The 27,997-nt window shown below is 54.6% G+C and overlaps 1 protein-coding gene across 4 annotated transcripts in view; it reads right to left on the bottom strand.

Annotated features, from left to right (window-relative positions):
- Nucleotides 1-2,497: 2,497 nt before the first annotated feature.
- Nucleotides 2,498-27,997, bottom strand: part of SEZ6 (seizure related 6 homolog) — a 45,101-nt gene continuing 19,601 nt past the window's right edge. Inside the window, exons 2-17 of one of the 4 annotated variants that reach the window (XM_067714597.1) lie at nucleotides 26,557-27,225; nucleotides 25,988-26,121; nucleotides 15,443-15,638; nucleotides 11,288-11,473; nucleotides 8,046-8,214; nucleotides 7,747-7,913; nucleotides 6,975-7,169; nucleotides 6,603-6,741; nucleotides 6,295-6,491; nucleotides 5,503-5,697; nucleotides 4,929-5,120; nucleotides 4,645-4,842; nucleotides 4,328-4,366; nucleotides 3,963-4,080; nucleotides 3,776-3,878; nucleotides 2,498-3,601 (exon numbers count right to left, since the gene is read on the bottom strand). In XM_067714597.1, coding sequence (XP_067570698.1) covers nucleotides 3,569-3,601; nucleotides 3,776-3,878; nucleotides 3,963-4,080; nucleotides 4,328-4,366; nucleotides 4,645-4,842; nucleotides 4,929-5,120; nucleotides 5,503-5,697; nucleotides 6,295-6,491; nucleotides 6,603-6,741; nucleotides 6,975-7,169; nucleotides 7,747-7,913; nucleotides 8,046-8,214; nucleotides 11,288-11,473; nucleotides 15,443-15,638; nucleotides 25,988-26,121; nucleotides 26,557-27,225 — 2,930 coding nt within the window. In that variant the 3' untranslated portion in view covers nucleotides 2,498-3,568. The remainder of the gene's footprint in view (nucleotides 3,602-3,775; nucleotides 3,879-3,962; nucleotides 4,081-4,327; nucleotides 4,367-4,644; nucleotides 4,843-4,928; nucleotides 5,121-5,502; nucleotides 5,698-6,294; nucleotides 6,492-6,602; nucleotides 6,742-6,974; nucleotides 7,170-7,746; nucleotides 7,914-8,045; nucleotides 8,215-11,287; nucleotides 11,474-15,442; nucleotides 15,639-25,987; nucleotides 26,122-26,556; nucleotides 27,226-27,997) is intronic. The other 3 variants (XM_067714598.1, XM_067714599.1, XM_067714600.1) reach the window with 3 other exon arrangements.

Genomic DNA, 27,997 nt, shown 5'->3' with positions numbered 1-27,997 from the left:
GCCGGAAAGATACTTTTCAGAGCTGCCGTGCTGCATGCTGGGATTTGTAGTCTGAAAGGCCTCACCTCGAATTCTGGGCGGGGCTTCACGCTCTCCACGGCGCCCGCCCCTGCCCTTGGTACCATCTTCAGAGGCTGCCAGTTATCTCTGCCTGACTGTAGATGAAGCGGTGGAGAAGGGAGTGGCATCATTGTGCCTGACACTAGGCGTTTAGTTGGCGTTGTTACCAGGTAGCTGTGTCCTGGCTCACTTTTGATGTTAAGGTGTACTTAGCATTCTCAGAAGCCTAAAACTGGAAAGGGCTTAAAAACCATCTCTTAATCTCCTCACTTCCAGATGCACAAAGAAGAGCAGTGATTTGCCTCGTTCACGTAGTGAATTTATGGCAGAACTAGGAATGAAACAGCTTTCTTGATTCCCAGGCTAGGATACTGTCTAACTGCCTGCGAGGAGTTGCTGCTTTTTTGGGGAGAGTAAGGAGGATGATTGGATAGGATGGGGATGTCGGTGTGTGGACTTAGGTTTCCGTTTTTCTGACTTTCCTAATGATCCTGTTGTTGCCTGGGAAGAACGATAAAGTCCTGGGCCTTATTGATCAAGCAGGGGAGTATATCATGTAGATCGGCCCTCTCTGCCCTCTACCAGCCTCAGCAAACAAGAAATCTTAGTGGCTATGGGCCAGAGATGTGGCCCTCAGAGAGAGGAGGGCTGAGCTAGAAGTATGGAAGTGGGCGGACCTCATCTCTTCTTAGGCTGTATTTCATGCCACAGACCCTCAGAAATGGATACATCATGTGCCCTCTCCCACTGGCGTCCTTCCCACTGCTCAGGGCCCAGCTGTGTTGATGTGTCAGCCTGAAGGTATTATGGGGCAGAAAAGTAAGCCATTGGCACATGTCCAAAGAGCCAGGCTTTGCTTTGATCAACACCATCATTGCTGTTGAGAACAGACATAGGCATTAATAGGCTAAAGAGGGAAATACTACTTGGCTCTGTTGACAAGTGCCAGGGGAACTAATCACTCCACAAACCTTCCCCTCAGAACTTGGAGGATGAGGTCAGCCCAGTGGGGCCAATAGTTGGTGCCACCTTGGAGAGCTCCAGCCCTGGCTGTTCCAGGGGGATTGAGGAGAGAGAGCAGGTGGGTTACAGATGCCTTCGGAAGTGACCTCTTGTGGCTAATTTAGGCACTGCATCCTGCATAGACTGGAGCCTCTCCATCCTTCAAGGTGGCTTGTGGTAGAACCAGGAGGTGGGCAGCCGTGAGTGGTCAAGACCTCCCTGCTGGATGACTGTAGAATTTCTGGTTACTGCTACTATTTCCGTCAGAGAGTTTGTGTCATCTGGCTTCTGAGTGCCCTTAACTCCCTGTTGCCTCCCTCTTGCTCTTACTCTGGAGAGCAGCCATGCAGAGCATACCTCTAAGCATGGATGTATGATGGGGACCAAGGCTGGCTAAACACATCTCAGGAGGTTCTGGGGGCCATAGGGAAGGGGCATAGAGGCTAGGAGGGACCAAACGTGGCAAACCTAAGCACATCCGCTTCAGTCACCTCTTTCTGGAGTCCATGGATACAGCTTTTGTTAAAATAGGAGGCAGGGGCTTCCCTGGTGGCGCAGTGGTTGAGAGTCCGCCTGCTGATGCAGGGGACATGGGTTCGTGCCCCGGTCCGGGAAGATCCCACATGCCGCGGAGCGGCTGGGCCCGTGAGCCATGGCCACTGAGCCTGCGCATCCGGAGCCTGTGCTCTGCAACGGGAGAGGCCACAACAGTGAGAGGCCCACGTACCACAAAAAAAAAAAAAAAAAAAAAAATAGGAGCCAGGCCCCTACGCTGCATTGCCTCTGCGCCTCACAGTCTGGATGTTCTCTGAGGACAAAACAGACTAGAGCCTCATGTTCAGGGGTTCAGTCTCTGATTCCTATTCCAATTTCCTAAGCCTTGCTAGCTGGAAGGAAGCGAAAGAAGAGAGGCATCAGGCTTCCTGGGCTTTTTCAGCAATACAGTGGCTCAAAGGAGAGGCTTGGGAATGTGCCAGCCTGCAGTTCTGGACCTAGCAAAGAGGAGGAAATGAAGCATTGGGATTGATAAGCATTTGAGTTCCTGGGCTCCCATACCCCTGTGGCACCAGCAATTGGGACCTCTCATTTCACATGCCATCTGTTGCACTGACCTTGTTGGGACAGTAGTCCCTGAAGCACTGGCACGTGACTGTGTTTTTTCTGTTGTTGTTGTTGTATATTTTTTGGCTGCGCCACACAGCTTGCTGCTGCAAGGTCTTAGTTCCCTGACCAGGGATTGAACCCAGGCCACCACATTGAAAGTGCTGTGTCCCAACCGCTGGACCACCAGGGAATTCCCATGACTGGTTTTTGATAAAATCTGGAGATGATCAGTTGGTAGGTCCAGCATGCCTTCTGGTCCTAAAGTCCACATCCCATTTATCTCCCACCTTCCTTCCCTCCAAGAAAATACCATCCACCAGGCCATTGCTTGTTTTTTTTTTTCAAAAACACCATTTTAATAAGGAAACAACAGAAATAGAAGATTGTTCTCTGGCTGGAGCCCAGACGCCGTATAATACATTACATGTACAAAGTGGCCTGCAGCCAGCTTCTGGGCCTCTCCCTGGGACGCTCTGACCCCCTGTTCCATGCCAAATTCCTGGACCCTTTGACCTCTGCTCCTCTCCAGAATATGCCTGCCCACTCCCCTTATCCCAAAACGCAGTGGCCAGGAGGGAAGCCTGACAGGGGGCTGGGGTTGGGGGAGGGGCTAGTGGGAAAGAGGATGTTTTTAACAGCCAGACTGACATCAGGGGAAGGTCTCCCTCTCTTCAGGGTGCAGGGCTGCCAGGGGAGCAGTGGGGTGTCCTGCTTTGGTGTGGAGCATGAGTGGTGTGGCCTAGGGAAGCCCAACCTGAGCTTGGGGTAGAGTCCCTAAACCCTTTAGGATGCCTTAGAATTATTGCCTCCCCCAGAAAGGGATAGAAGGCAGAACTGACCATTCCCAGGGCCTTAGAGAAAGACTAGAGACCCCCCCCCCCCCCGAGGGGGCTGATGTCAGCATGTCAGGACTACCCAGAGGTCGCTGCTGAGAGCAGTTTTGGCCACTGGTGATGGCCCTGTGAGGAGCACCCTGGCACAGTTTCCGCCACCGTCAAGTTAACCCTGCTGCAGGGCGCTACATGCCAGGGCTGGATGGCGGTCACGTGGAGAGAGGCGCTCCCGCTCTGCCTGTGAATTCCAGGCTGGAGGTCCAGGGCACGAAAGAGAGTCAGGAAAATGCTGGTTCTTGATGCCTGTGCCCCAGCTGTGTTCTGCCTAGAGGCAGATGCCCCTGACTTGGACCCAAGGAAGGGCCCTAAGTGGGCAGTGGTACCAAGAAAATAGGCCCTGGCGGGCATTGCAGGCGGGAAGAGCACAACTTTTTGAGGGATTGGTGGCATCTCTTCCCAGGTGGTATGTACAGGAGGTGGAGGGACAGCAGGAAGCTGGGAGCTCTGCTGCTGGGCTGTGAGGCAGGGCTGAGCCAGCTTGCCCAGGCTGCCCCACCTAGATGGAGACTTCATATTCTCTCGTCTCCTGCAAAGGAAAGAGACTGCTGGGAGTTGGAAACTTGTAAAAGGTTCGTCAGTCCATAATCCACCTTCCCAAGGGAAAGGGAAAGGGAAAGGGAAAGAGAGAGGGCTTGGCAGGACCCTTAGGGGTACCTGCCCAAGGGAGCATAGGATTGGGTCCTGATTAGGGTGTCAAGCCTGGTATGGGTACTTACTCCAGTCTCGTAAGTCGGATTGTCAAATGCTGACTCCACGGTGATGCGGTCATAAGGGCGGGGTCGTGTTCGGGGCAGCTGCAGGGGGCTTTTCCCCTGGAGCCTGTGTGGCAGAGAAGCCTGTGAGTCAGGAGTGCTGGGCAGGAGTGAGTCAGGGGTGCAGGGCAGGAAGGGAAGCCAGACTCACCTGGAGAAGTAGAGGTACACACCTCCCACCAAGAGCGCCATTGCCACCAGCGGCAAGAAGATGGCAGCTGCGATGTGAGCAGCATCCAGGGTGCTGGAGGCAGCAGGCGCCTTGGCAACTGAAAGCACAGAGGATGGGATTGGGGCAGAGGCCTGGGTCCCATATCCCCTCACCTCTGCCCAGGGGCATCCAGCCACCAGCTCCCTCTAGCTGGCTGGGGGCAGGGAAGGAGCTTTTTGCCCCGCTAGTCCCAGACCTCTCTCTCTCTTTCTCTGCCCTCCCTCCTCAGAGAACCCATGGCCTGGGAGCTGTGAGAACTAGGGGCAGGGAGATTATTTCCCTGGCCCTCAAGGTTGGGGGCTCACCATCCAGGCTGCGGCCGCTGTAGAAGCCATCCAGAGAGGCTGGAACAAGAGGGGAGGGCCAAGGGCAGTGGATGAGCCCAAAGAACCAAACCACTAAGGTAGGGAGTGGGCTGATCATGGGAAGGATTTGTCCAAGGAGAGCCCATCCCAGAATCTGTCTTGGTGTCACCAGGTCAGAAGGATCTGGCAGAGACTGGGGAGACCAAGAATAACAGGAAGGGGGCATGGGCAGGGGGTTCTGGTTCTCAGCACTTGACATCTTTGCCAGAGCAGCCCTATGGGCCAGGCAGAGGTTCCGGGGGTGGCAGGGCACTCACCAGCCCTACAGATGGGTGGGGGGTCACTCCAATGTGAGGGGTGTCCGGGCACACACTTAATGCTGGCCTGGCCCTTCAGCACGTAGCCAGGGGCACATGAGAAGTGGATAGTAGCCCCCGCTGGGTGCAGCTGCTTCTCAGGACTGCGGGCACCATTCTCGGGGGCGCTGAGGCCATGGCACGGCTTGAGATGTTCCACTGCAAAGCAGGCAGAGCCCAGTGAGGGTGCCAGGCCCCTAGCCTCCAGAGGCAGCATCTTCCCCTCCTCCTCATTTGAGACTTACGGAGACATTTGGGGGGCCGGTCGCTCCACTTGGGGCTGCTGGCTTGGCGGTCATGGCAGGTAAGGATGGCACTCCCCGTCAGCACAAAACCCTGGTCACAGATGTACTGCACGGTGGCCCCCACGGGAAACTTGGGGCTAGATAGGAGGCGTCGGCTGTGCTCCACATCCCCAGGGTCATGGCAGGAAGTCACTAAGGGTGGGGGGCGAGGGGGGTAAGTAGCCCAAGTAGAACTCAGCAAAAGCCAGTCCACGCTGGCTTTGTTCCAAGTCAGCCAACATCTTCATGGCATACGGCTCCACCCCTATTTATTTGCCCCTACCCTTTTGCTGGTGTATCTCCTCATTCGCCCCTTCCCATCCATCAGAGTCAACAAATACTGATTGGCCATATACCAGGAACGAAATACTCGGAGTACTTGGCGGATGACCCTATGAGAAAGTATTATCCCATTTCACAGATGAGGAAATTGAGGCTATGAATACCAGTTAATAATGGCTGGAGTCTGGGTCAGAATCCAGGAGAGAGGCTTGTAGGTTGCGCTGGGGAGAATATGGGGAACAGGTACACTCACCCCTCTGGCAGGAGGGCAGGTCCTCACTCCAGGTTAGGTCCCACTGGCACATGAGGACACTGGATCCCACCACCTGGTAGCCAGGATAGCACTGGTAAGTGACGACAGTGCCATGTACCAGCTCAGGCTGCGATGGGCTCTTCCAGCCATTGGGGATCTCAGGCAGCTCCGGACACGTGTCATTACGGGGCACCTCTGGGGGCAGCAAGAGGCAGGCCGTCAGCAGCACCAAAGGGACTGTGCTAGCCTCCCTGACCCTGAGGGCACTCCGGCTCCTGCCAGTTTGTCCTGGGCCTAGCCTGGCCTAGGCAGGCTCAGCGATTCATGCCTTCCTGCTCAAGGGCCCCTCCTTGCCTGTCCCTGGCATCATTGTGTCTCCTAGATTCCAGGGTTGTCACCTAAGCTTTGGCCTTACTTCCAGAAGCACGTTGGCCAATTCCTCAGGGATTGGGTAGGGTGGGGAAAATTGTCGTTTCTGTCAAAGATTGTTAGAGAGGTAGAAACAAACACCTCTCCTCAGTTCCCTATTTCTGTTATGAGGTTCCTCCTGCTGTCTACCCAAATCCCTCCTGCTGCAGCGGAGCCTTGCTTCCTCTCACTGGGCCCTCAGGGAAGATGGAGAACAAGACTAGCTTCCCGAAGGTGATACCTGGAGTTTCCCAGCTTTCCCTCATCAGATAAGAGCACTCAGGCTCCTCATTGCCCTGGACTCTCTGACTTGCCATGGTTCAGGGTCTGCATCCTGGCGTCCCTTTTCCCCCAGGCAGCAGGGTGGGGCAGGGGCAAGCTCACCAAAGAAGTGGATGACAAAGCCCTGCTGGTAGCCCAGCACTGAGGCCCCGGGGTCTGACTGGAACTGTATGGTGACGTCAGCCATGGAGGTAAAGAGCTTGAAGTGGCCACGGGGCCCAGAGTACTGGCCCAGGACCCGGGCTGTCAGGTCATCCCCATCGTAGAAGGTAAGCACGTCACCAGGGCCTATGCGCAGCCTGTGGAGGAGGACTGTCAGGAAGGGTGGGCCCGGGGACCCCAGGACGGGCTGGGTGACAGATGTCCCCAGAGCTCAGGAGGTAGCTTGGCCAAGCCCAGTGGGCACTCACACTCGGACGTCCAGCATGATGCGCTTGTCTTCCTCCACATGCACGCCCCAGATGCAGTCCTGCCCACGGCCGTAGGGCTCTGGCCAGTTGGGGGAGAGCACCACGCCGGCCGAGTCTGTGATCTCCCCACTGCACACAGCTGGAAAGCAGAGGAGGCGCATCCCCTCCGCGTTCCCCCCAGTGCCATGTCCTGGAGCTGCCACCGGCCCACAGGAGTGCCTACCCACTTCTTGGAGCCCCCCACCTCCTCCTCAGGGGGAAGCTTGAATCACACATGTCAGAGGGCCCCTGTGGTCCCAGGCCCTGTGGCTGGCTCCCTGGTGCCCACCCTGCTCCCTGCCCTGGCAGGCCCATCTACTGGTGTCTACTGACCTCGGCAAGCAGGCTCTGTCTCGTTCCATTGGGGGTCATGAGGGTCAACGCACTCAATGATGATGGAGCCCTGCTCCAGGGTGTAGCCAGGGTCGCAGCTGAACTCCACGGTGGTACCCACAGGGTAGGAGGGTGCGCTGCTGCTGAAGTTGCCGTATTTGACAAAGGGCTCATAGCAATGGCCTTGCTGGAAGGCTGCAAACCACAGGGCCCAGCCCAGCTCAGCCTCGACTGGAGCAAACACAGGGGGCAGTTGTCCGCCTACTTCCCTCCCCAAGGCCTTTCTTTTCCTGACTGCAGATGTATGTCTGAGATTTGGAGCAGAGGGCAGGGACAGCCCAGAGCATCCGTCCCGATTGTGCTCAGGAGGTCATCTTGATTACCATTGTGTTCCCAGTGCCTAGTTTGTGCTTAGTACACAGAGGGTGCTCAATAAATGTTTTTTGAATAATGAACACATGCATGCATGAGTGGTGCTAGGATGTCTCTTGTAGCAATTCTCCTTCCCTAAGGGTTGGGGCCATTTTTGTTCTTCAAACTCTAGAGAATTCATTCTCTTGGACCAGAGGTCCTGGGTCCAGGCAGGGGTCTCCTGAAAAGATGGAGTAGAATCCTGGACTTCAGGAGAGGGGTAGGGAGAGGGGACCTGGGTGGCAGGTGAGCAAGGGCTGAGTTGGAAGGCGTGATAATGGAATGGAGGCAGAGGGGGAGGGTGTGAGAAGAGACCCCAGGCTCAAGACCCCCACCCACAGTTAGGTCCCAGCAGACTCACCCTCATAGCGCAGGGCCATGCCTGCAGCCGCACCACTGCTGTCAGTACTGAGCTCCACAAAGAAGTGTCGGCCGGAGCTGAGCAGGCCCTCAATGGGCAGGTACTCCACCTCATAGGAATCATACACCGGGGGGGCCTCCACATTGTCCCCATTGCGGATGATGAGCCTGGGCCAGGAGAGCGGCAGCTGCGTGGCTGGTCGCTGAGTCGAGTGGGGTGAGGCCCCAGGCTTGGGTACCATCCCTCCAGCAGGGTATTACCAGGGCAGGCACTGCTATCCCACCAGGATACCCCCTCACCTGTCGTCATCCTCTGCCAGGGAAACCTTCTCAAAGTGCAGGTGCAGCCGCTGGCCCTCGGGAGCCTCAAGCAGCCAGTGGCAGGTGAGGTTGATGCTGTAGTTGCCCGGGAAGCCAGGAGAGACGATACGGCCCGTGGTGGCATTGCGGATCACTCCACCGCAGGAAGCTGTGAGACAGGGGTGGGACGGTGGGCTGGGCTGGCCAATGGGATCCTAGACAGCCTAACAAGCCTCTCTGCCCATCCCAGCTCTGTACCTTCTGCACGGGCCAGCAGGGAGCTTGCTTTCATGGCCCTGAAGGTCAATCCTTTGCCCCTGTGACCCTGCTCCAGGCAGCCGACCTCCTAACCTTTCACACCTCTGTTATTCTTCATGTGCAACTCCCTTGACTAAGGTAGATCTTCCATTGCCTAGCCGTGTGGCCCTGGGTAAGTCACTTACCCTCTCTGCTGACTCCTCTGGGAGGCCACCCCTGATTTCCCCTGCCCAGGTGAACTTTATTAATACCCCTTACCAGGGTATATCTGCTGCAGGGTATATCCAACCTTCTTGGGTATATCTGCTGTCTCTACCTCATGTCACTTTCTTAAACCAGTTATTATTGGATATGTCCCTTACGTAGGCCCCCTTGGGCAGGGACCAAGTCTTTTCAGGCCAGGCACAGAGTTGGTATTCAATGTTTGTTGAATAAAATGAGTGAATGGATATTAAAAAAGAGAGTGGGACTAGATCAGGGATGACAAACACCTGGTATGCATGCCGTCCACCTCCAATTCTTGTGCCCTTAGCAGGCATTACTAGCCAGGCGATGGTCTTGAATGCTGTCTGAAACAGCATCACTACCACTGTCATTTCTGGGCTGACCCCTTAGGGCCTTTCCAGCACTGGTCCCTCTGGCCTGGGACCGTCCTCTCTTCCTAAGCAGAGGCTTATCAGCTCTCCCATCCCCATCATTGAGGGCTGCTGAGTTACTTGGCCACGGGCTCCTGGCAGTTAGATGGGGCCAGAGAAGGGGTCTCAGGCAACAGGAGTGTGGCTGGTTTCAGGCAGCGCTTTCCTCTCCTGGACACGCAGCTCTGGACCAGCTCTCAGAGACCAGGCTGCCGTGGCCAAGACCCGGTGCCTTTGTCTCCAAGTGTTCAAGACTGCAGAATATTTTAACCTAATAAAGCTTCCGGGGAAGGAGTTGTGGTGAGTTTCTTCTCTGCTTCTTTGCAGAGGGGGCAGACTCACCTTTCTGCTTGGTCTCAGAATGGAACTGCCCTTCAAATCTGATCATGCCCCATCCTCCACTTAAATTCCTCAGTGGCTCCCTATTACCCTCAGGATAAAGTCCAGCCTCAAGAGGGTGTTCAAGCCCTTTATAAACCACTCTCTCTTGACTCAGCGTCAGCCCTTCCCCGTACACCCGCTTCTTCAGGTGCACCTCACCATGTCCTCACGACAGTGTGCTGCTTCATGCCTCCGCATCTTTGCAGGTGCTGTTCCAGGAATCCACTCCACTTCCCTGACCCTAACATGCCTGTCATCCTTCCCTGCCTTCTCCTTGGGAAGCTTTCCTTGTCTCCTTCCTCATTTTGGAGACGCTCTCCTTCCCTTGGATGCCCACTGTGCCCTGAGTTCCCCCCATCACAGCTCCATCTGCACTGAACTTCCTGAGCTGCTTTCCAGTCTTCCCACCAGACAGAGAGCTCCTTGAGGGCAGAGCCCGTGTCTGGCTTATTCACCTCTGCTTGTACCTGGCACCTAGAAAGAGTTTATAGAATGAAATAAGTATCAAAAACCCAAGCTGCCTTTCACACTGCAAACTAAACATTCCATCTCCCTTCTGCCAACAAGCCCCACTCCACTGGCAGCAATCTCAGACTCCCTGATCACCCAGGGCCAGAACCTGGGAGTCTCCTCCTTCCCCCCATTCCCTCATCAGTGACTCTGGAAACACTTCCCTCCTCTTCATTCCCGAAGTCATTGTCTAAGTTCAAACTGTCTTGCCTGGCTCGCTGCCTAGCCTCCAGACACCACCCGGCTGTCTCTCCTGAGGAATAGTTCTGAGCCCCTCCCTCCCCATCTCACAAAATTTCAACAGCTCCCCACCCAGTGTCTTGGCCTGACATTCAAGGCCCTCCCACTGCCCCCTCCACATGTCTCAGGCCTCAGCCAAACCTGGCTGTTTTCTGTGTCCCTAAATGCTCCCTCACCTTCTCACCTCTGTGTCACTGCCCACATTGTTCCCTCCACTGAAATGTCCAGGGACTTCCCTGGTGGTGCAGTGGTTAAGAATCCGCCTGCCAATGCAGGAGTCACAGGTTCGAGCCCTGGTCTGGGAAGATCCCACATGCCACGGAGCAACTAAGCCCGTGTGCCACAACTACGGAGCCCACGTGCCACAACTATGGAGCCCACGTGCCACAACTACTGAAGCCTGCACGCCTATAGCCTGTGCTCTGCAACAAGAAGCCACAGCAATGAGAAGCCCGCGCACCACAACAGAGTAGCCCCCGCTCGCCGCAACTAGAGAAAGCCCACGTGCATCCACGAAGACCCAACACAGCCAAAAATAAAAAAATAAAAAATAAATAAATTTAAAAAATCAGTTACTATAATTTACCACATCAACAGATCAAAGGAAAAATCATATGATCATCTAAATAACAGCTGTATGAATAGTTAATACAACTCAACACTCATTAAAAAAAAAAAAAAAAAAAGTCAAACCTTCAACGCTTACTTCCCCTAGGAAGCCTCCTAAGTACCCAGCTAAGGATGATTGCTTCCCCCTATCCCAGGTCACTCTGTCTCTTCACTGGTACTTTTGTGTTTTGTTTTTTGACTGTGCAGCTTGCTGGATCTTAGTTCCCCGACCAGGGGTCGAACGTGGGCCCACAGCAGTGAAAGCACTGAGTCCTAACCACTGGACCGCCAGGGAATTCCCTCTTCATTGGTACTTTTAACTCCCTGCTCTGGAAGCTGGTGACCCATGTACTTTCTTTCACTCCCATTTCCTGGAACTGTGCGCTCCCTGAAGGCACAGTCCCTGTTTAATTCTGCTCTGTATACCTGTGGTGCCTCCGTACAGTAAGTGCTCAATAAGTGCAGGTTGGGTGAACGCCGCTGATGTGTGTGGCCATTTTCTGGCTTCCTTATGGAGAGCAAATGAAGGTGCCAGACAGCAACAGAGAGCAGGAATGAGCCCCCCACCTCACTCCCCTGTTCAGCTCTGAGTCCCCTGGGGCTACTCACCAATGCAGACAGGCTCCTGAGAATCCCATAAGGGCTGGGTGGCGTTGAGACAGGTAAGGAGCCTGGCACCCTTCAGCTGGTAGCCAGTGGCACAGTGGAAGCGGGCACTACCTCCTGGGTGGAGGCTGGTGACAGTCACGGCTCCATAAGCTGGACGTCGGGGAAAGCGGCAGCTCAGGAGATAGGCTGCAGAGAGAGAATGGGTGATGTGTGTGTGTGTGTGTGTGTGTGTGTGTGTGTGTGTGTGTGTGTGTTGAGTGGGCTGAGTCATAGCCAGGGCAAAAGGGGCCTGCCCCAGCCTGCCTTGAGGTGTCAGAGGAAGCATCAGGAATTCCAGAAGAGACTCTGATCCCCTCCCCAGAAGGTGCCAGTGATATTTCCGGCAGCCTGGGCTGGTTAATGGAGCAAGTACAGAGGTGGAAGTTGGAGCCTTGGGTTCTGGTCCAAGCTTTCTGACACTTTAGGCAAGTTACTTCGCCTTTCTGTGTCCTAGTTTCCTCATTTGTTAAATGAGGTTCAAAATGCCAGCCCACTTACAGGGATATTGTGAGAATAAATGAGATAGTATTTTATTCAGCTTGGTATCTCTGGAACCAAGAAATGTTTATTGAATGACTTGTAGATGTGAAAGAACTTGAAATAGAGAAAAGCCTATACTGATGTAAAGTACTGATATTATGTTTCCTATAGGGGACAAATATGAATTACAGCAGGAAACACTTAAGTCAGAGACAGTAAAAGCTTTCCCAGTATTCACTGAGAAATGCTAAAAAGCTTGATGGCAAGGGCTGAGGACTTTTTAAAAACAGGATGGGTCGAGGGTGGCAAGGCAGGACACGCCTTCAAGGAAGTTGTGGGAGGGACAAGTTGCCCTGGGAAACTTGGTAACTTTTAGAACTGTCATACCAAGTATGACCGAATGGTGGCAGCAAATCCTATAAAAAAAAAAAAACCCGGCCAATCCCAATCCAGTGCCAAACTGGGGCCTTAGCTAAAAATAGGGGTCAGGGCATTGGGTCTGAGAGGTGGTCAAGGAGAGGGGCTGAGTGAGGAGTCTGGGCTATAGTCTGCAAACCCTCGGAGGTGGTGGGAGAGATGAGGACCGTCTAGACTGAGGAACCACTCGTGGGTCTCGGGGTGGAGGAGGCCCACCCTTACTGATGGTACTAGGTGGATAGGAAGAAAGGTCCAGGCAGGGACTCTACAAGCCTCTGTGTGCCTTTGTATGAATATAAGAAAAGCCTGCCTCTGGGCAGACGAGGGTCCAGACACAAGTTTTGTGATTTTCACCTGTCCTGGTCTTAGTTACTAGGTCTGTGAAAGGGGGAGATGATTCCTACTCATCCGTCTCTCACAGAGTTCTTAAAAGAATGGCCAATGAGTGATTGCTTGTGATTGGTAGTCAGTATGGGGCAGTGCTTAGAAGGTGGGCTCTGATGTCAGACTGCCTGGGTTTGAATACAGGCTCCCCTACTTGCTGTGCCACTTTGGGCAAGTTACATAACTTCTCTGTGCCTCAGTTTCCTTGTTTACCCACCCATTTGGAGTTTGCATCCAATGTTGTTACATGAGAGGTTAAGTGAGAGGATATATGTGCGGTGTCTGGCCCAGAACAAATACTGCACACACCAGCTCGCTGTTATTGTTTGTAACTTTGATTAACAAAAGCACCACTCATGTGCATGCACCTTCCAGCCTCTAAAGTGCCTTCACACTCTTCTTACTTGATGTCTACAACATGCTTAGGAGGAAGTTAGGGGTTATTAACTCACCTTCAGGTGAGGAAAACCAAGGTTCAGAGAGACTGAGGGACTTGCCCTGACCACATAGTCAGTAAGTGGTAGAGTGGGTGCTTGAAACTCCTGGCCCTAGAGCCCACTGCTTTATATCTCCACTTTCCCACCTGCTTTCCCACATGAAGTAGAAACCTGGGCTCAGGAGTCAGAGAAACCTGAGAGTAATAATGAAGGCTGTCTTGGGTGGTTGTTCAGGGCGGCCACTCACAATGATCTGGGGAGAAACCCCAGGCTGGGATGGGATGGGACACTCTACCCAGAATGGAGGGGGGAGTGACACTGAGGGCAGTCTAGGTCATGAGCCAGAGGTCGTGCTCAGCACTTGTACTTCCATCTTCCCCATGAGTTCTTATCACAGTTCCGGGAAGGGAGGTCCCCCATTTCACAGATTAGGAACTTGGGCTGGGATGAGGTGAGAGCAGGAGGCTGGGGGCAGACAATGAAGCCCCCAGACTCCATGGTGGGTAAAGTGCCACTTCCCAAGACGAGCTTCCTCCTGTTGCCATGACGACTGTTCCCGGGGAGCCTGCATCACTGAAATCTGTTGAGCTATTTTCTCCCTGGCATCTGTTTCTGGGGCCAAGTCCAGTGCCAGGAATATTCAGGAGGGAGGAGGGGGATGCCTGGCAGGACCTTCTACTTCCTCACCCTGCCTGAGGTTGTGGGAGGGGAGTTGGAATTTGGTTCTGCAGATGAGGGTCCAACCTTATGATCTCCAACATTATCTTGGATAGCTCTGACAGGGGTGTGGGTACAGGGCCCCTCACCCCCTCTTCTGGCACCCTCTTTCTCCAGCCCAGGGAGATGCGCGTATGAGCACACGCTCCTGTTCCCATCTCTGGGATCAGGGCTAATTACAGCCTATAATTAGGGGAATTACACTCATTAAGGAAAGAGCTGATCATTGACAAAAACTGGGCGAGGAGGGAGGGCTTCTGGGAACTGAGAAAGAGGCAGGACTGGGCCAGCTTTCCCAGCCCCTCCTTGGGGTCTGCACCCCTCGCCAGGCCTCCAACTCGCTGCCTTTCAGCCACCTTTGTCTGGCCCAACAGAGAGAAGGTCTGGGGGTTTGTGCAAAGGAATTTGCAGCAAGAGAGGTTACCGTGGTATGATTATGCCCACTGCTAGGGAGGACTGATGAGCCGTTAGGGAGGCTGGTCGGGCTGCCTAGACGCTCACCCTTGCCTCAGCTGGCCCCTTGCCTCTGACAAGCCCCTGGCCAGCCCCTGATGGCCACCAGGCTCCCTGTTGCCACACCAGATTGCTCCCCCAGTTTAGGTGGAGAGGCCAGGAAGGGGTGAGTACTCCTTAGGGGAGGGGTCCAAGCATCCCCATCTCCAGAGGAGTGATTGTGGCTCCTGGCAGGGCCGCGGAAGTGGTCCCTGACAATGCAAGCCAATTGTTCATGTCGATCATTTCCCCATTAGCACTCCCCAGTCTGAACTGGTTACCTTGTCACAGCAGTGCAAGGGATCAAGAAGACTTTGGGGAAGAAGGGGCCAACAGGGATACTGATGGGAGAGGGATAGAGTCCCAAGCCCCTTTCCCCCCTTTCCCACCCTACTAGCTCCTTAACATAGTTCCGGTCTCTTTCTGGATGTGTGCTAAGCCCTTGACATGCACCATTTTGTTTCATCCCTACCGTGACTTTGTGGAGTAGGTGTTTTGGACTCATTTTACAACAGAGGAAAAGGAGGGTTAGAGAGGTCAAATGACTTGTCCAAGGTCAATAGCCAGTGGGAAGGAGATTCAGACACAGATGTGCCCATGTCCTGAGTCTGTGATTTTCCTATTACATCATGCCACTCTCCTATTTCCAGTGGTGTTCTGAGCTGACTGGGACATGGCCAGGTGAGGCAGTTCAGGAAGGCCAGGTTGGTAGCTAAGGACCTTTAGATGGTCACTATCAAGCCCCTTTGACCTCGACCCCCTTGCATTTGGGGAGAGGCCTTCTATTGTTACTGCCTGTTAGGTGTCTGCCTCCTGAGGAGATTCTGAACTCCTTGAGGGCAAGGACTTGGCTGGATCTTGATACTGCCAGTCTCTAGCACAGGCCTCGCAACTAGGAAAAGTTTACTGACTGACTGAATGAATGAGTGGCAAGGGACACACCTGGGGCTGCCTGATTCTGTGTCAGTCCCCCTTTGAGACCAGTCCTCTGCAGGGTGGTAGGTGGAACAGGGAAGGTCCTGGAGGTATCAGATGGGCAATACTCACCTCCAGTTGTACAGAGCTTCCCTGGGCAACTGAGTTGTATGTTACTAGTCTCTCCATGCTTCCCCCAGGCTGTAACAGCACCAGAGATCCCCAGGAGGGCAGCCAGTCTGGGCTGGTATTTTCCTCAGCTACCCAGGCCTACCTTGGTAGTAGAAATGGAAGGTGCCAGGCCCAGCGGGTGGTGGGAGGCTCTGGAACCTCAGGGCCGCTTGGTGGGTGGGGCTGCGGATGACATGGCCCCTCAGCAGGAAAGACTGGTTGGCCAGGGGCAAGGGGTCAGGCCCCCCGAGGCCCTCCACAGTTATTGTCTCCCCTTCTCGGAGGCTGATGTTCTGGACCTGTCCATAGAATAAACAGAGCAAAGCAGAAGAGTCAGGCTTCTTTTTGCTGATTGAGCCCTGCTGCCCTCAGGCTCCTGCAGGCCCGGGGCATGGCCAATCCTCAGTGCCCCTTGGGCATTGGAGCCCCGGCCCTGAGCTAGGCACTTCAGTGCAGGAAGAGCTCATTTTACCTTCCCAGTAACCCTGTGAAATGGGACCTGAAGTTCAGAGATATCAAGTAAATTATCCAAGGTCACATAGAGAGTAGCACAAGTGGGATTTGTAAACACGTCTGTTTCCAAGGCTTTTCAGCTACACCAAATGCTTCCTGTCCCTTCATAGCTCTAGGCTCAGTTTTCTCATTGGTAAGGTGGGGATGCAGTTGGTGTGTTGAACTAGATGGTGTCTGCCGAGGGCCTGGCCAGCAAGGTGGGCTCTTAAACATCAGCTTCCCCTGAACATCCTCTGTTGTCCTCTCACACCCAGCCTGCCTCAAACTGAGCACCCGCTTCCCCCAGCTGGCAGCTCCCCTGGCTCCCCAGCTCAGGGAATGACCTTACCATCCATCTGCAGGCCCAAGTTAGAAACTGGCATCTCTCCTCCTCCCTTATACCCCACATCAAATCCGTCATTCCTTCCTGTCAACTGGCCCCCAACTCTGTTCACTGCCCTTCATCCCCGCTGCTACCTCCCCCGTCCTCGCTGTTATTGCTCACCTAGACCCTCGCAGCAGCCTCCTGCCAGCCTCCCTGCCTGCAGGGCTTAACCCACTTCTCCCTCCACCTCATATTCTCTGAACTGCAGCCAGTGAATAGCCCTGATATGTTGCTGCTCATGGTGCTTCCTTATTTAAATCATCCGTGGCTCTCCAGTGAGCCCACAAAGACCACAGTATCTAGTCCAGACTCCTTGCTGTGGCCCTCGAGGCCCTGCCCAACTTGGCCTCTGCTGACTGCTCAGCCTAGCCTTATGCCACGCCCCTCCACGTGCCAGCCACCCTTCTGTTCTCTCTTCTCCGGGCCTCTTTTTCCAGTCCTTTCCTCTGGCTGTCACAGGCCCCTCTGCCACCACCCCAACACCCTTAGACCTTCAATCCCTGCAGCATCCTCTGGGCTCCATGCCTTCATTCAACAAGGATTGGACGGCAACAGACTCTGCCCAGAGGGGAAGTGTTAGTGTGGCCTGGTAAAGGAGCACTGGATTGGGAGCCCAGAGGTCTGGGACCTAGTCCTAACCATGTGATCTTGGACAAGTATGCCGACTATTGGAGCTTCATTTTCTCCATCATATAAAATGCCTAGTGTGAATCTTTGCTACTCAGAATGTGGTCCCTGGGCCAGCAGCATCAGCACCACCGGGGAGCTTGTTAGAAATGCAGAAGCTCAGACCCCACCTAAGATCTACTAAATCATCCTTTGCATTTTTTTTTTATATCTCTGATTTTCTTTCTTTCTCTCTTTTTAAAATTAATTAATTAATTAATTTTTGGCCGTGTTGGGTCTTCGGTGCTGCTCGCGGGCTTTCTCTAGTTGCGAAGCACGGGCTCTAGGCGCGCGGGCTTCAGTAGTTGTGACACACGGGCTCTAGAGTGCAGGCTCAGTAGCTGTGGCACACGGGCTTAGTTGCTTCAAGGCATGTGGGATCTTCCCGGCCAGGACCCGAACCCGTGTCCCCTGCATTGGCAGGCAGGTTCTAAACCACTGCGCCACCAGGGAAGTCCTCATCCTTTGCATTTTAACAAGGTGATTCCGAAGCATTGATCTACATGGTTTCCAAGGTCCTTACTATGTTGCTCTGAGGTAGGACCTTCACAGATTATCCTCCTGGGCTAGTTAAGTGGCATCCAATGAGTCACCAAATCCTTCCTAATCTTATCTAATATCTAATCTTATCCAAATATTTCAGTTGATTCCTCCTCCATCCCTTTGTCTCTATCTTGGCTCTGATTACCTACCACCCTCCCCCCCACCCATTGTTCCTCACCTGGCCTTCACCCCTCCCATCCCCAACTCATCTCCCTGGCCCCGGCTGTCTCAAGATTGGACCATGTCTCTCTCCTACCCAAACCCTGTGGGTGACTTCAGATTGTCCACAGGAAGAGGTCCAAACTTCCCAGCTCACAGTTGGCCTCAGCAGCTCTGCCAGCCTCTTATCTTCACTGCAGCCACAGGCCATGCCTCACTCCCCTCCTCTGGGCATTTGCATATGCAGGATCCAGCCCAGGGAATGCCTTCCGTTTTTTCCTCTCCTGCTGAAGCTGCTCATTCTTTCAGGTCTCAGGGCCACCATCCTCTGCCTCCCAAGCCAGGCCAGTCAGTTCCTTTACTTCAGGCCTCTCTACCGTCTGTCTCTCTTATAAAGCCTAAAGGTAGCATTTTGGGTCACAATGCCCTCTTCTCTGGCCAGTTGCAATAAAGATGTGTGGAAAGGGTGAATGTGTGGGTCGCTAGAGGGACATTCCTTGCAGATTTCTGTAAACTGAGAAGCACAGAGCATGCTGAGCCCAGCCAGGTCCAAGGACGCAGCTGCGCTAGGCTCTGGGCCCCTCAGACTGTGGGTGGTGAGAGCATACGTGCCCTGCAGACTCCCCTGCCTGGGAGAAAAGGCCTAGGGGATCTTTGGGGCTGAAGAGAAAACGCAAGGCAGGGTGCTGGGGCAGATGTGCAGCCTCTCCATGAGGAGCTCCCCTCCAGGGCACATTTGGGTGGAGGCTGCTGGACCATCTGCCAGGGACATTCCTCAGGGAATTCCTGCAGCAGGCGGAGGCTGGATGAGGTCCCCTCAAACTTGGAGATTCTGTGATTCTAGAGTTGGGCAAACAAGACACACACACGTGGAATCTGTAATTATCGAGAGATGCCAGGCAGCATATAATTCTGCCTTAAGTGGGACTGAATGCATGCAGCAGGAATCCTCTAGGGGGGAGTGGAGGGGTTGCAGGCTCAGGGAGAGCACGTGGAGCAGGTGGGGCTGAGAGGCCTTATGGGGGCAGGGCCGGCCTGGGAGGAGGAGAAAGGGAGGACATCACCGCAGGGGAATTACTAATGAAGTGAAGGCAGAGAAGTAGACGTGAAGTTAGCATTTTTCCTAGTTCCCACAAACACCCTTTTGACCCCTATCTTCCAGCTCCTGACCCTGCTTTTTAGCCAGCAATGGTGGCAACAGCAATAACAACAATTACCATTCACAGAGCGCCTACAATGTGTCAAGCCTTGTACTATTTACAGATATTTCATCCTCACCAGAATTCTGTAAGGTGGGTGGTAAAGTCCCCTTAAGTAAACAGAGGCTGGGAGAGGCTAAGGTCATACAGGTGTTAAGTAGTAGAGCCTGGCCTTGCTGGAGGCAAAGGCAGCTCCCTTCCTCCTAACCTCATGGGGGTGTCTCCCGCAGACAGATTTCTAGACATCTTTATTCCTGGGTCCCAGGTCCGCCAGGTTTAGCAGGGAGGTGGTTTTTGGCCATACTGGGCTTTTTTCAAGATGTTGAGCCATCTTTCCCCCCAGAAGCCCGTAAAGCTGAGAAAACTGGGAGCTGAGACCTCTGTCCCCCTCCAATCTGGGGAAGGCATGGGCCCCTCAAAGCTGGCCTGGTGGCAGGGGTTGCCATGAGAGCATGGAATGGAGTGGGCCTGATTACTTGGGGCTCTTATCCAGAAGGTACTCTATTCTCACAATGGCTGTCTATGCAGCGCTGGTCCCTTGGGTTTCAAGCACCCACTTGCAGGCCTGCCACAGTGGCCAGATGTAATTTGTCACTTGTTTGAGGGCCAGGCCTGACAGGGGCCAGACAGGGCTTGGTGTTAGACAAGGGGGGTGATGAAGTCTTGATGTAATTTGCAGGCATCTGAAGGGCTCAGGAGACAGATTGAAATGTCAGCTCTGCTCACGACGGCTGTCTTCCCACACCCCTAGCCAGTGACAAGAGGGGAGCTGGGGATCAGGCTGGGGAAGACAGAAGCAGAGGGAGCTGAGTACAATTCCCACAGGACTCTGGGCTGTCTAACACTGCCCAGCTTCCAGCAGACCAGGGGTCAGTTCAAGGAAGGAAATATGGCTGCTTTGAGGGGGCTGACTCCTTCCTGGATGGGAGGTGGGGAGGATTCAGGTTGCCCTCTGCCAACCCCAGACCATCAGCCTTGACTGGCCTGTCTGTCCCCATGGAAGCTGCCAGTCGGTCTCTAGGACATGCTCTAATGGTGCGACTCATAGACAGGATGGTGCCACAAGTCCTTGCACACAATCATCTTAGTACAACCCTGCACGGGCCATGAGCTCAGGGATGACTTGTGTGTAAGCCCCTCCCCCAGTACCTGAGTCCCACTCCCAGAAGCTGACCACGGCCCCTGTTCTACTGCGCTCTCCTGATCACCGACACCTGTGTGTGTACTCTGACATTAAACCCACCACATGCACACAACTCCCTCAAACACATGACCTGGCACATATGTCCACACATACATGTGCTCCCTCACTCCAACAGTAGTAGAATCACAATTCTTCCCATGAGATCCTTTACAGTTTTCAAAGCTCTTTCACACCCATTATCCTCACAGATCTCACAAAACCTCAATAAGGGAGGCAGGGCAGGCTGTGTTTACCTCCAGCCTATAGAGAAGGGAACCTCGTAATCAGAGAAGTTGAGAGCTCCTCTTTGGGTCACACTGTAAATCCAAGGCAAAGCCAGGACTCCAGGCCAGGACTCCTGATTCCTGGTCCAGTGCTTTGTCTTCATGCAAGCATCCCAGGCCTCTCCCCTGAAACTGGGAGAATTCCAGATGGGGTTCCTAGAGGAGCAGGCAGGGCTGGGCTGAGAAAAGCGGTTGGGGATGGAGTTCTCCAACTGTTCCCAACTGAACTCTCTTTCTGCAACAGGACAATCTTCTGGGCCAGAGGAAGAATAGGGACTCTTGAGTCCTGGATCAACTCCCAGCTCCATCACCGACTAGTTGATAGGTCCTTGGGCAAGTCACATGACATCTCTGAACCCCAGTTTCATCTGTGAAATGGGATAATCACACCCACCTCATGGGGTTATAAGGGTTAAGTTAGATCCCGCCTGTACGGGGCTCAGCACAGAGTGGGCGCAGCAGGAGCAGTCCTCTTTCCCGTTTTTGGAGAGACCTGGGCCTCACCCAGGCTGTGGACCCACCTCACCTCAGGTCTGCCAGGGCTCTGCCTGGGAGGCACTGTACCTGGGAGCCACCCTCTCCCTAGCCCAGATTCTGAGCTGCTAGGAAGCAGGAAACAGGGTCAAGGGCCTGAGATACCACTGCCATTCTGAGCTATGAGGGAGCTTCCCACCCAGAAAAGGAGCCACACTCAGAGGGACTGGCTGGGAGGAGACTTTTGCATCATCTGGTTCAACCTCCTTTAACAGAAAGGGAAACAGGCCCAGAGAAGGCCAGGGCTTAGCCCAGTGACTGAGAGATGCGCTGCAGAACCAGGACTGGACCCCCACTTGCAGTTTCTGTGCTCTATGTGACAGCCTCTATGCTCTTGTCCTAACTGATGCTTGTCTACAAACACTTATGGGGTAGGGTCTGCTTTAGGGAGGGGAAGAGGGGCCTAAATCCTTGGGGCTAGACCTGTTTCCTCCCTTGTGACCCCCTCTCAGATAAGCCTTCTAGGAGCCAAGAAAGAGGAGCTTGCTGAGAAATCTCACCCCCCGACCCACCACCCTACTCCTGCGTCCATATCAGGCCTGGCCCTGACCCGGCCTAGAAGGGTAGGGTGTTCTGGTTATCAAACTGGCAGCTGGCCTGGCATGGGAGAGCAGTGTTCCAATGGGGCCATGTGGGGCACTAGGGCAGGGACTGTGGGCAGCTGTGTCCAGGCTCCAGATGGTACAGAGAGCACCCAAGCCAAGATGGGGCTGGCAGCGGGAAGGTTCTTGGAACGCCAAGCACAGTGAGAGACATGAGCCAGGCCCAGAAAGGCCTGGAGCTCTCAGGGGAGCTGGCTGCCTGGAGAGGAAATGGGACCCTCATGGGCCATGGGGCTCATGCCCACCCACCCTGAAGGGTCTTCTCTGGATCTCTCTAAAAAGAGCCTAGCCCAGTGCCCAATCCCCAGCTGAAATAGGCAAGCCTCTTCCCATCACAGAGGGCTGGCTCTGGCCTTCTTCCTACGGGCAGCCCAGACCCTCGGCCTCAGAAGGCACAGATAGCTGCAGCATCCTGAGGGGAGGTGGGGGCCAGGGATGAAGCAGGTTATGAGGGGCTGTGGTCTAAGCCATGGAGAGATGGGCTGTTAGGGATTCTGGAACCCCTGAGGCTGTTCCTCACAAGGAGGGGATTGAGAGGGTCTTGCCCAGGGGCCCAGCCTTTAGCCAGAGCTGTGGCCACATGGCAGGGGTTCAGCATGGTGTCAGGCTGACCTGCACAGGAGTGTGATTTTTGGGTCTTTAAGATGTTCCGGACTTCTCAGGTCGTCCACTGGTTAAGACTCCGCACTTCCAATGCAGGGGACTCAGGTTCGATCCCTGGTTGGGGAACTAGGATCCCACATGCCGCGTGGTATGGCCAAAACAAAAAACAAAAAAAGTTCCTCTCCTCCCACGGTTCCTCCAGTCCCCCTTGCCTGGATTCCATCCCTTCCACCTACCCTGAGCCAACCCTGTGAATTCACAGAAGGGCAGGCAGGGGCTTACCCATGATGGGAAGAAGCCACAAGCCCTCCCCAAGCCTGAAGGAGCAGTGGGCCGCCTCCTGGGCATTCCAGCTGTCTCATCTGTCTTGCCCCCAGTGCACAGCGTGGCCTGGCCCAACTGCCAGCCCTGGGCAGGAGGGCACTGCACTCAGGCCTAGCCTCTGGCAGGAGTGCAATCCAGAAGCCATTAAGCCCACCTCCTGCTCCTAGGCAATAAGGTCACCCGTTCAAAACTGCCTGGGCAGGCTTCAAGGGCCAGTCTGCCTTACCTGCTGCTTTCCAGCTGAGGCTTGGCTGCTGGCCTCTCAACCTTCAGGCTTCAGAGCAGGTATCATCACCTCTGGGGAGCCTTCTCTGACCCCCCCGGCCCCCCCATGGTGGAGTGTGCCCTATCCTGGAATTCCTATCGTCCTCTGTGCTTCCCACTCCTATCCCCAACAGCACTGTGCATTTTGTGGTCATCATTTTTTTTTTTTGGGGGGTCATCATTTATGATTTCTGTCTCCCTCACTAACTGTGAAGATCCATGTCTCCAGTGCCCAGTACAGAGCCTGGCACATAGTAGTTGCTCAATCTGTACTTGTGGAACAAATTCACTCAACAAAAAACATTAGTTAGGGCTTCCTTGGTGGCGCAGTGGTTAAGAACCTGCCTGCCAATGCAGGGGACACAGGTTCGAGCCCTGGTCTGGGAGGATCCCACATGCCGCGGAGCAACTAAGCCCGTGCGCCACAACTACTGAGCCTGCGCTCTGGAGCCCGTGAGCCACAATTACTGAAGCCTGTGCACCTAGAGCCTATGCTTCACAATAAGAGAAGCCACCACAATGAGAAGCCCGTGCACTGCAACAAAGAGTAGTCCCCGCTTGCCGCAACTAGAGAAAGCCCGCGCGCAGCTACGAAGACCCAATGCAGCCAAACGTAAATAAATAAATTAATTAATTAAAAACCCAAAACATTAGTTAATGATTAACGGAGTGACCTTGGGCAATTCCCTTTCCTTCATGGCCTCAGTTTTTCAACTACCCATTGGGTATTGGTCTGCAGTGTCATTAATTCTTTAGGTCCCAAGTGGCCTGTGTGGTGTGGCCAGGAGGCTTAGATAGGAGCAGAGGTTGCTAGAACTGGCCATGGAAGAACCTTAAACCCTGCTTCAGCCCTGATGATTCTGTCCCTCCCCACCCAGCCCTCCCTGCCATGGCCTCAGGTGCTCTCCGGCCATCAGGGCCGACAGGGTCCCCAAGGACTCTGCCCAGTGGTGGTATGGTAGAGGGCGGGGCCCTCATCTGCCTGCTATGTTTCCTGACAGCAATCCAGGGCTGTGGCAGGTCTTCCTCTCAAGGTTGCCTGGTAACGGCTTTTACATTTGATTAAAAAAAATGTGGCAGAACCAGACAACAGACACGGGGCTTCCGGGGGCTTCCATGAGAGGGTGGGTATCCAGGGTGGGGCTTGTGCCTGGGCCAGGGCCAGGGCAGGCAGAGGCAGCATCTTGCCTCATTGTGGAGAGAATGGGCCCGGCCCATTCTTCGGGACTGGGCCCGGCCTGGCCTAGTGGGAGTCAGTGGGGATGGTAGGCTTGGGGGTAGAACCAGCCCAGGCCTGCAGAGGGGCAGCCAGCCTGGCATCTGCCCCCTCCCACCCCCTTCCCCACACCTGCAGCTGGTGCCTTCCACCTGGTGAGCCACAGCCAGTGCCACCACTCATTAGGTGATGATTTTACATTAATTACCTTAATTAAGCGGCACTGAGTGCTAATGGCTTGAGGTGAGGTGGCTGTTCCTAATTACCCTCCCAGTCAGACCAGAGCGAGGGGCACAGGGCTTGACAGAACAGGAGCAAACAGTTAGAGAAAGAAGGGGAGGGGCCCACCAGTGCTGGGAGGATGTCCCCCTCCGCAGGGCCTGGCTCAGAGACCTGGACCTGACATCCCCAGAGGGCAGGGCTGAGGGTGCTGCCCCAGGACAGATGAGCTTTAGGCCCAGATCCAGGGGCTTTGGGATGCGTGGGGAGCAGGCCGGGAACGGGGGATAGGCAGAGCTGTCCTCTTCCCTGGACTCCTCCTCTGCCCCTTCCCTGTGCTCCTCAGTCACCGCCCTGATTCCCTCAACTGGGCTGAATGCCTCTCCTCTCCACCTCCATTCAGTCTCCAGAGTCACATTAAATGTCACCTCATTCCTCCCCACCTCCATTCATTTGTCCACTCATTCAGTCAGCCCATGGAGAACCCAGTCTGGGCCGTGTACACCAAGGCACCCCTCAAGGAGCTTACAGTCTAACTGGGGAGATGACAGCTATAAACAGACCCATAGGAGACAGCGTGATGAGTGAGGATGGGGGATGCCCCAGGCTTTGGGGATCAGGAGAGAATTCCCAGAAAAAGTGATGCCAGGGTTGAGTCCTAGGGGAGGAGATAGGAGGATGACTCTTCCATGCAAAGGGACCAGTAGGTGAAACTGGGGCTTGTGGGGAAAGTGCGCTTGACCCATTCCCTTAGCTGCAAGCCGTTTAGTGCAAAGCAGGAGTAGAGAACAAGGGAAGAAGTGGCTAGAGATGGGCCCAGAGGCACTGGCCTTGATTTACAGGCCCTTGGGGGAGACGTGGGAGGTAGGATCAATTTCATTTGAGGAAAATGACTGCAGTGTGGGTGGAGGATGGTAACGGGGGCAAGCATGAGTGGAGTGACAAGTGAGGCATCCACTACAGCATCAGGGGACGGGTGACAGAGGCTGGACCACGTGGGGGTTGGGATAGAGGGGGAGCAGCACGTAGACCTGAGTCTGGGGGAGTGTCATGGTGATAGAACTTGGGCATCAGGGAGCTGGTGGAACAGGGAGAGGGAAGGGCCAAGGTGCCTCTGGTCACACAGCTCCAGGGATGCCATCTATGATGCACCGTGGTGGCCCTGCTCTAGGTTTCTGACTGGTTGGGGTCAGTCTCTGAGGACAGGAGTAGGGTGGCAAGCATGTTTGGGGGAACAAAAAGGAAGAGTTGGGTTTGGGGCCTGTGGAGGTGGTGGAGCCTGTGGAACAGCCATGAGGACCTGCAGGCTCAGGTTTGGGGATTAAGAGTGAGCCTTAATGCCAAGGGAGGGATGAGATGGCCCAGGAAGGTAGGGGGCAGGGGGCTGGGCACTAGGTCTGGCTCTCCCAGCAGCTGGTCACCTTTGATGCTGTGGCCATGTCTTTCTTCCCACCTCTGCATCCCAGGAGCCAGCACAGGGCCTGGCCCAGAGGAGCTACTCAGGGAGTATTTGCTGAAGGGAAAGAGTAAGTGAATACAAGAGCGAGTGAATATATGAGTGAGTGAGGCTCCACGGCTCTCACAGGTCCAACAAGGCCGCCCTGGGTTCTGTCAACTCAGACGCATGGATTCAGATGCTCACCCAATCCCGTGCCCATCGAGGCTAGAGCCCCTCCTCAGGCTCTCCTGAGCTCCTGATTAAACCCTTGGGGGAAGAGGATAGGCACACGTGCTTCTCCAGCAGCCCCTCTCAGCCTAGGCATCGCTGCGCGGGAGCAGGAACCTCTTCACTCCCTGAGGCGCAGGGCAGAATCCAACCATGTTTTAGGCCCACTGCCCAATCCTGGCCCTAGGTCCCTGTCCAACTGCTGACCCTGCACATCTCTACCCAACCCCCCGCCCCCATGGCCAGCACCTTTCTGGAAAGATAACACACTAGCCCCAGTTCTGCCCCTGCCGAATCCAGGTCACTCACCTTGATTTCCACACCGTAGCCAGGATAGACGGAGATGTAGTAGAAACAGTCCAGGCCGACATCAAGGGGTGAGCTGGGGGCTGTGGGGGAGTCCAGAGAGCCCTCTGGGCCTGAGAAATTCCAGCTACAAGGGCCTGGGAGGCAGGAGGAGACATAAGGCTAAACCCAGCTCTGGCGAAGTGGATCCAACTATGGCTGACCTGTGTGTGTTTGTGTGTGTGTGCGTGTGCGTGTGTGTGTGTGTGGTGAAGCTCACCCTTGGGAGGTCTACTACCCTGTTAAAAGCAGGGGACCCCTTTCTCTTGAGCACCTACTGTGTGCAATCTTGTCTCAGTTCTTGGCAGTAGCTCAATGAGGTAGGTCTTATTGCCGTTTTACAGATGAGGCTCAGGGAGGTGAGATAAAATTTCTAAGGTCTGCTGTAGTTGCTTCCAATCAGGATTTGAACCTGGGTCTGTCTGGTTCCCAAGGGCAAGGCAGGCCAGCACAGTGACAGAGAGGGAGGAATTCAGGGGCCCCTCAGCTCCCCCATTCCCATCTCTAGATCTGCAAGCCCTCAAGTAGCTGACCTGGTGGCTGGACTGTGGTGATGGTGGTGGTGAGGATGGTGCTGGTGGTGGTGGTCTCCTCATCATCTCCTGAAGCCGTAGAGGTGGCGACGGTCCCCTCAATCCCAAGCCCTGTGGTCTGCGACATGACCTCTGGAGCCCAGGGCCTGCTTGCGTCTCCAGGACCTTCTCGGGTCGGAGTCCATGCCCTGCTAGGGGGTGTAGTATTGGGCCTCTCTGCTGGGCCTGGGGTGGGCATTGCCATACTGGGCCCTGGAGGTAGGGGAGCTGTGATATGAAGTGCAGAGGGCTCTGACTCCAGGCTCCAGGGTCCTTCCCTGGACTGGGGCTGAGTAGGTGCTGCCACGATGGCTGGAGTGGGGCTGGTGAAGACGGGGCGGCTGTCCTGCCTGGCCAGAAGGGGAAGGGGACTCGGGGTGTATGGTGTAGGTGGGTCAGGCCGGAAGGGCTGTGCTGGCCTCAGCTCTGCCTCCCCCTCCTCCAACCCCTCTTGTAGGAATTCCTCGAGCAGGGGGTGGTGGTTAAGCAGCTTCAGGGTAGGGGCCGTTGTGACGAAGTGGATGCCTCGTTCTGGCTGCTCAGGCGTGGGGTTTACTGTCAGCTCCCCATCCGTCTCCTCCATGCCTGGGGCCTGCTCTTCCCCCACTGTAGGGGCCTCCGAGGAAAGTCCTGAAATAGTAACAGATGATCAGAGGTTCTCCTCCTGCCCCACAGTGAGCAGCATCACACCTAGTCCAGGCAGTAGGAGACCCACCTCTCTTTTTTTTTTTTTTTGCGGTACGCGGGCCTCTCACTGTTGTGGCCTCTCCCGTTGCGGAGCACAGGCTCCAGACGCGCAGGCTCAGCGGCCATGGCTCACGGGCCCAGCCGCTCCACGGCATGTGGGATCTTCCCGGACCGGGGCACGAACCTGTGTCCCCTGCATTGGCAGGCAGACTCTCAACCACTGCGCCACCAGGGAAGCCCCCACCTCTCTTTTGACATAGAGCCTTGGGGAGTGTCCTTATGGTTGAAAATCATGGAGCTATAGAATTTTAGAGCTGGAAGTGAGATGGTATCACATACTTTAAGGATGGCACATGAGATATCCCTTCTCCTCCAACACCAGAGGTGGACATTACTAATCTATCATTGCAGTATTTCCTGGCTGTTCTCAGATTTGGCCTCAGAATCCTTCTCAACACAGCACTCTAGGCAGCCATGCCTGATACCTCAGACCAACATGACGAACAAATATTTCTCATCCCTAACGTAGCTCAAAGGGCTTATTTTACCAATGATGAAACAAGGTCAAAGAAAGGAAATGACTTGCTCAAAGTCAACGACCAGGTAATTGAAGACGGGAGATGACACCCTTAGCAAGAGTGCCATCCCCCACCAGTGCGACTTTTCTGCCTGAGATTACAGGGCATTGCATTCAAGTTCACTTTCTGTTCTCAAT

Source organism: Pseudorca crassidens, chromosome 19, assembly GCF_039906515.1.
Source record: "Pseudorca crassidens isolate mPseCra1 chromosome 19, mPseCra1.hap1, whole genome shotgun sequence".
In the NCBI taxonomy this organism is placed as follows: domain Eukaryota; kingdom Metazoa; phylum Chordata; class Mammalia; order Artiodactyla; family Delphinidae; genus Pseudorca; species Pseudorca crassidens.
The sequence above is the reverse complement of the archived record's forward strand: the minus strand, read 5'-3'. Positions and strand labels throughout refer to the sequence as shown.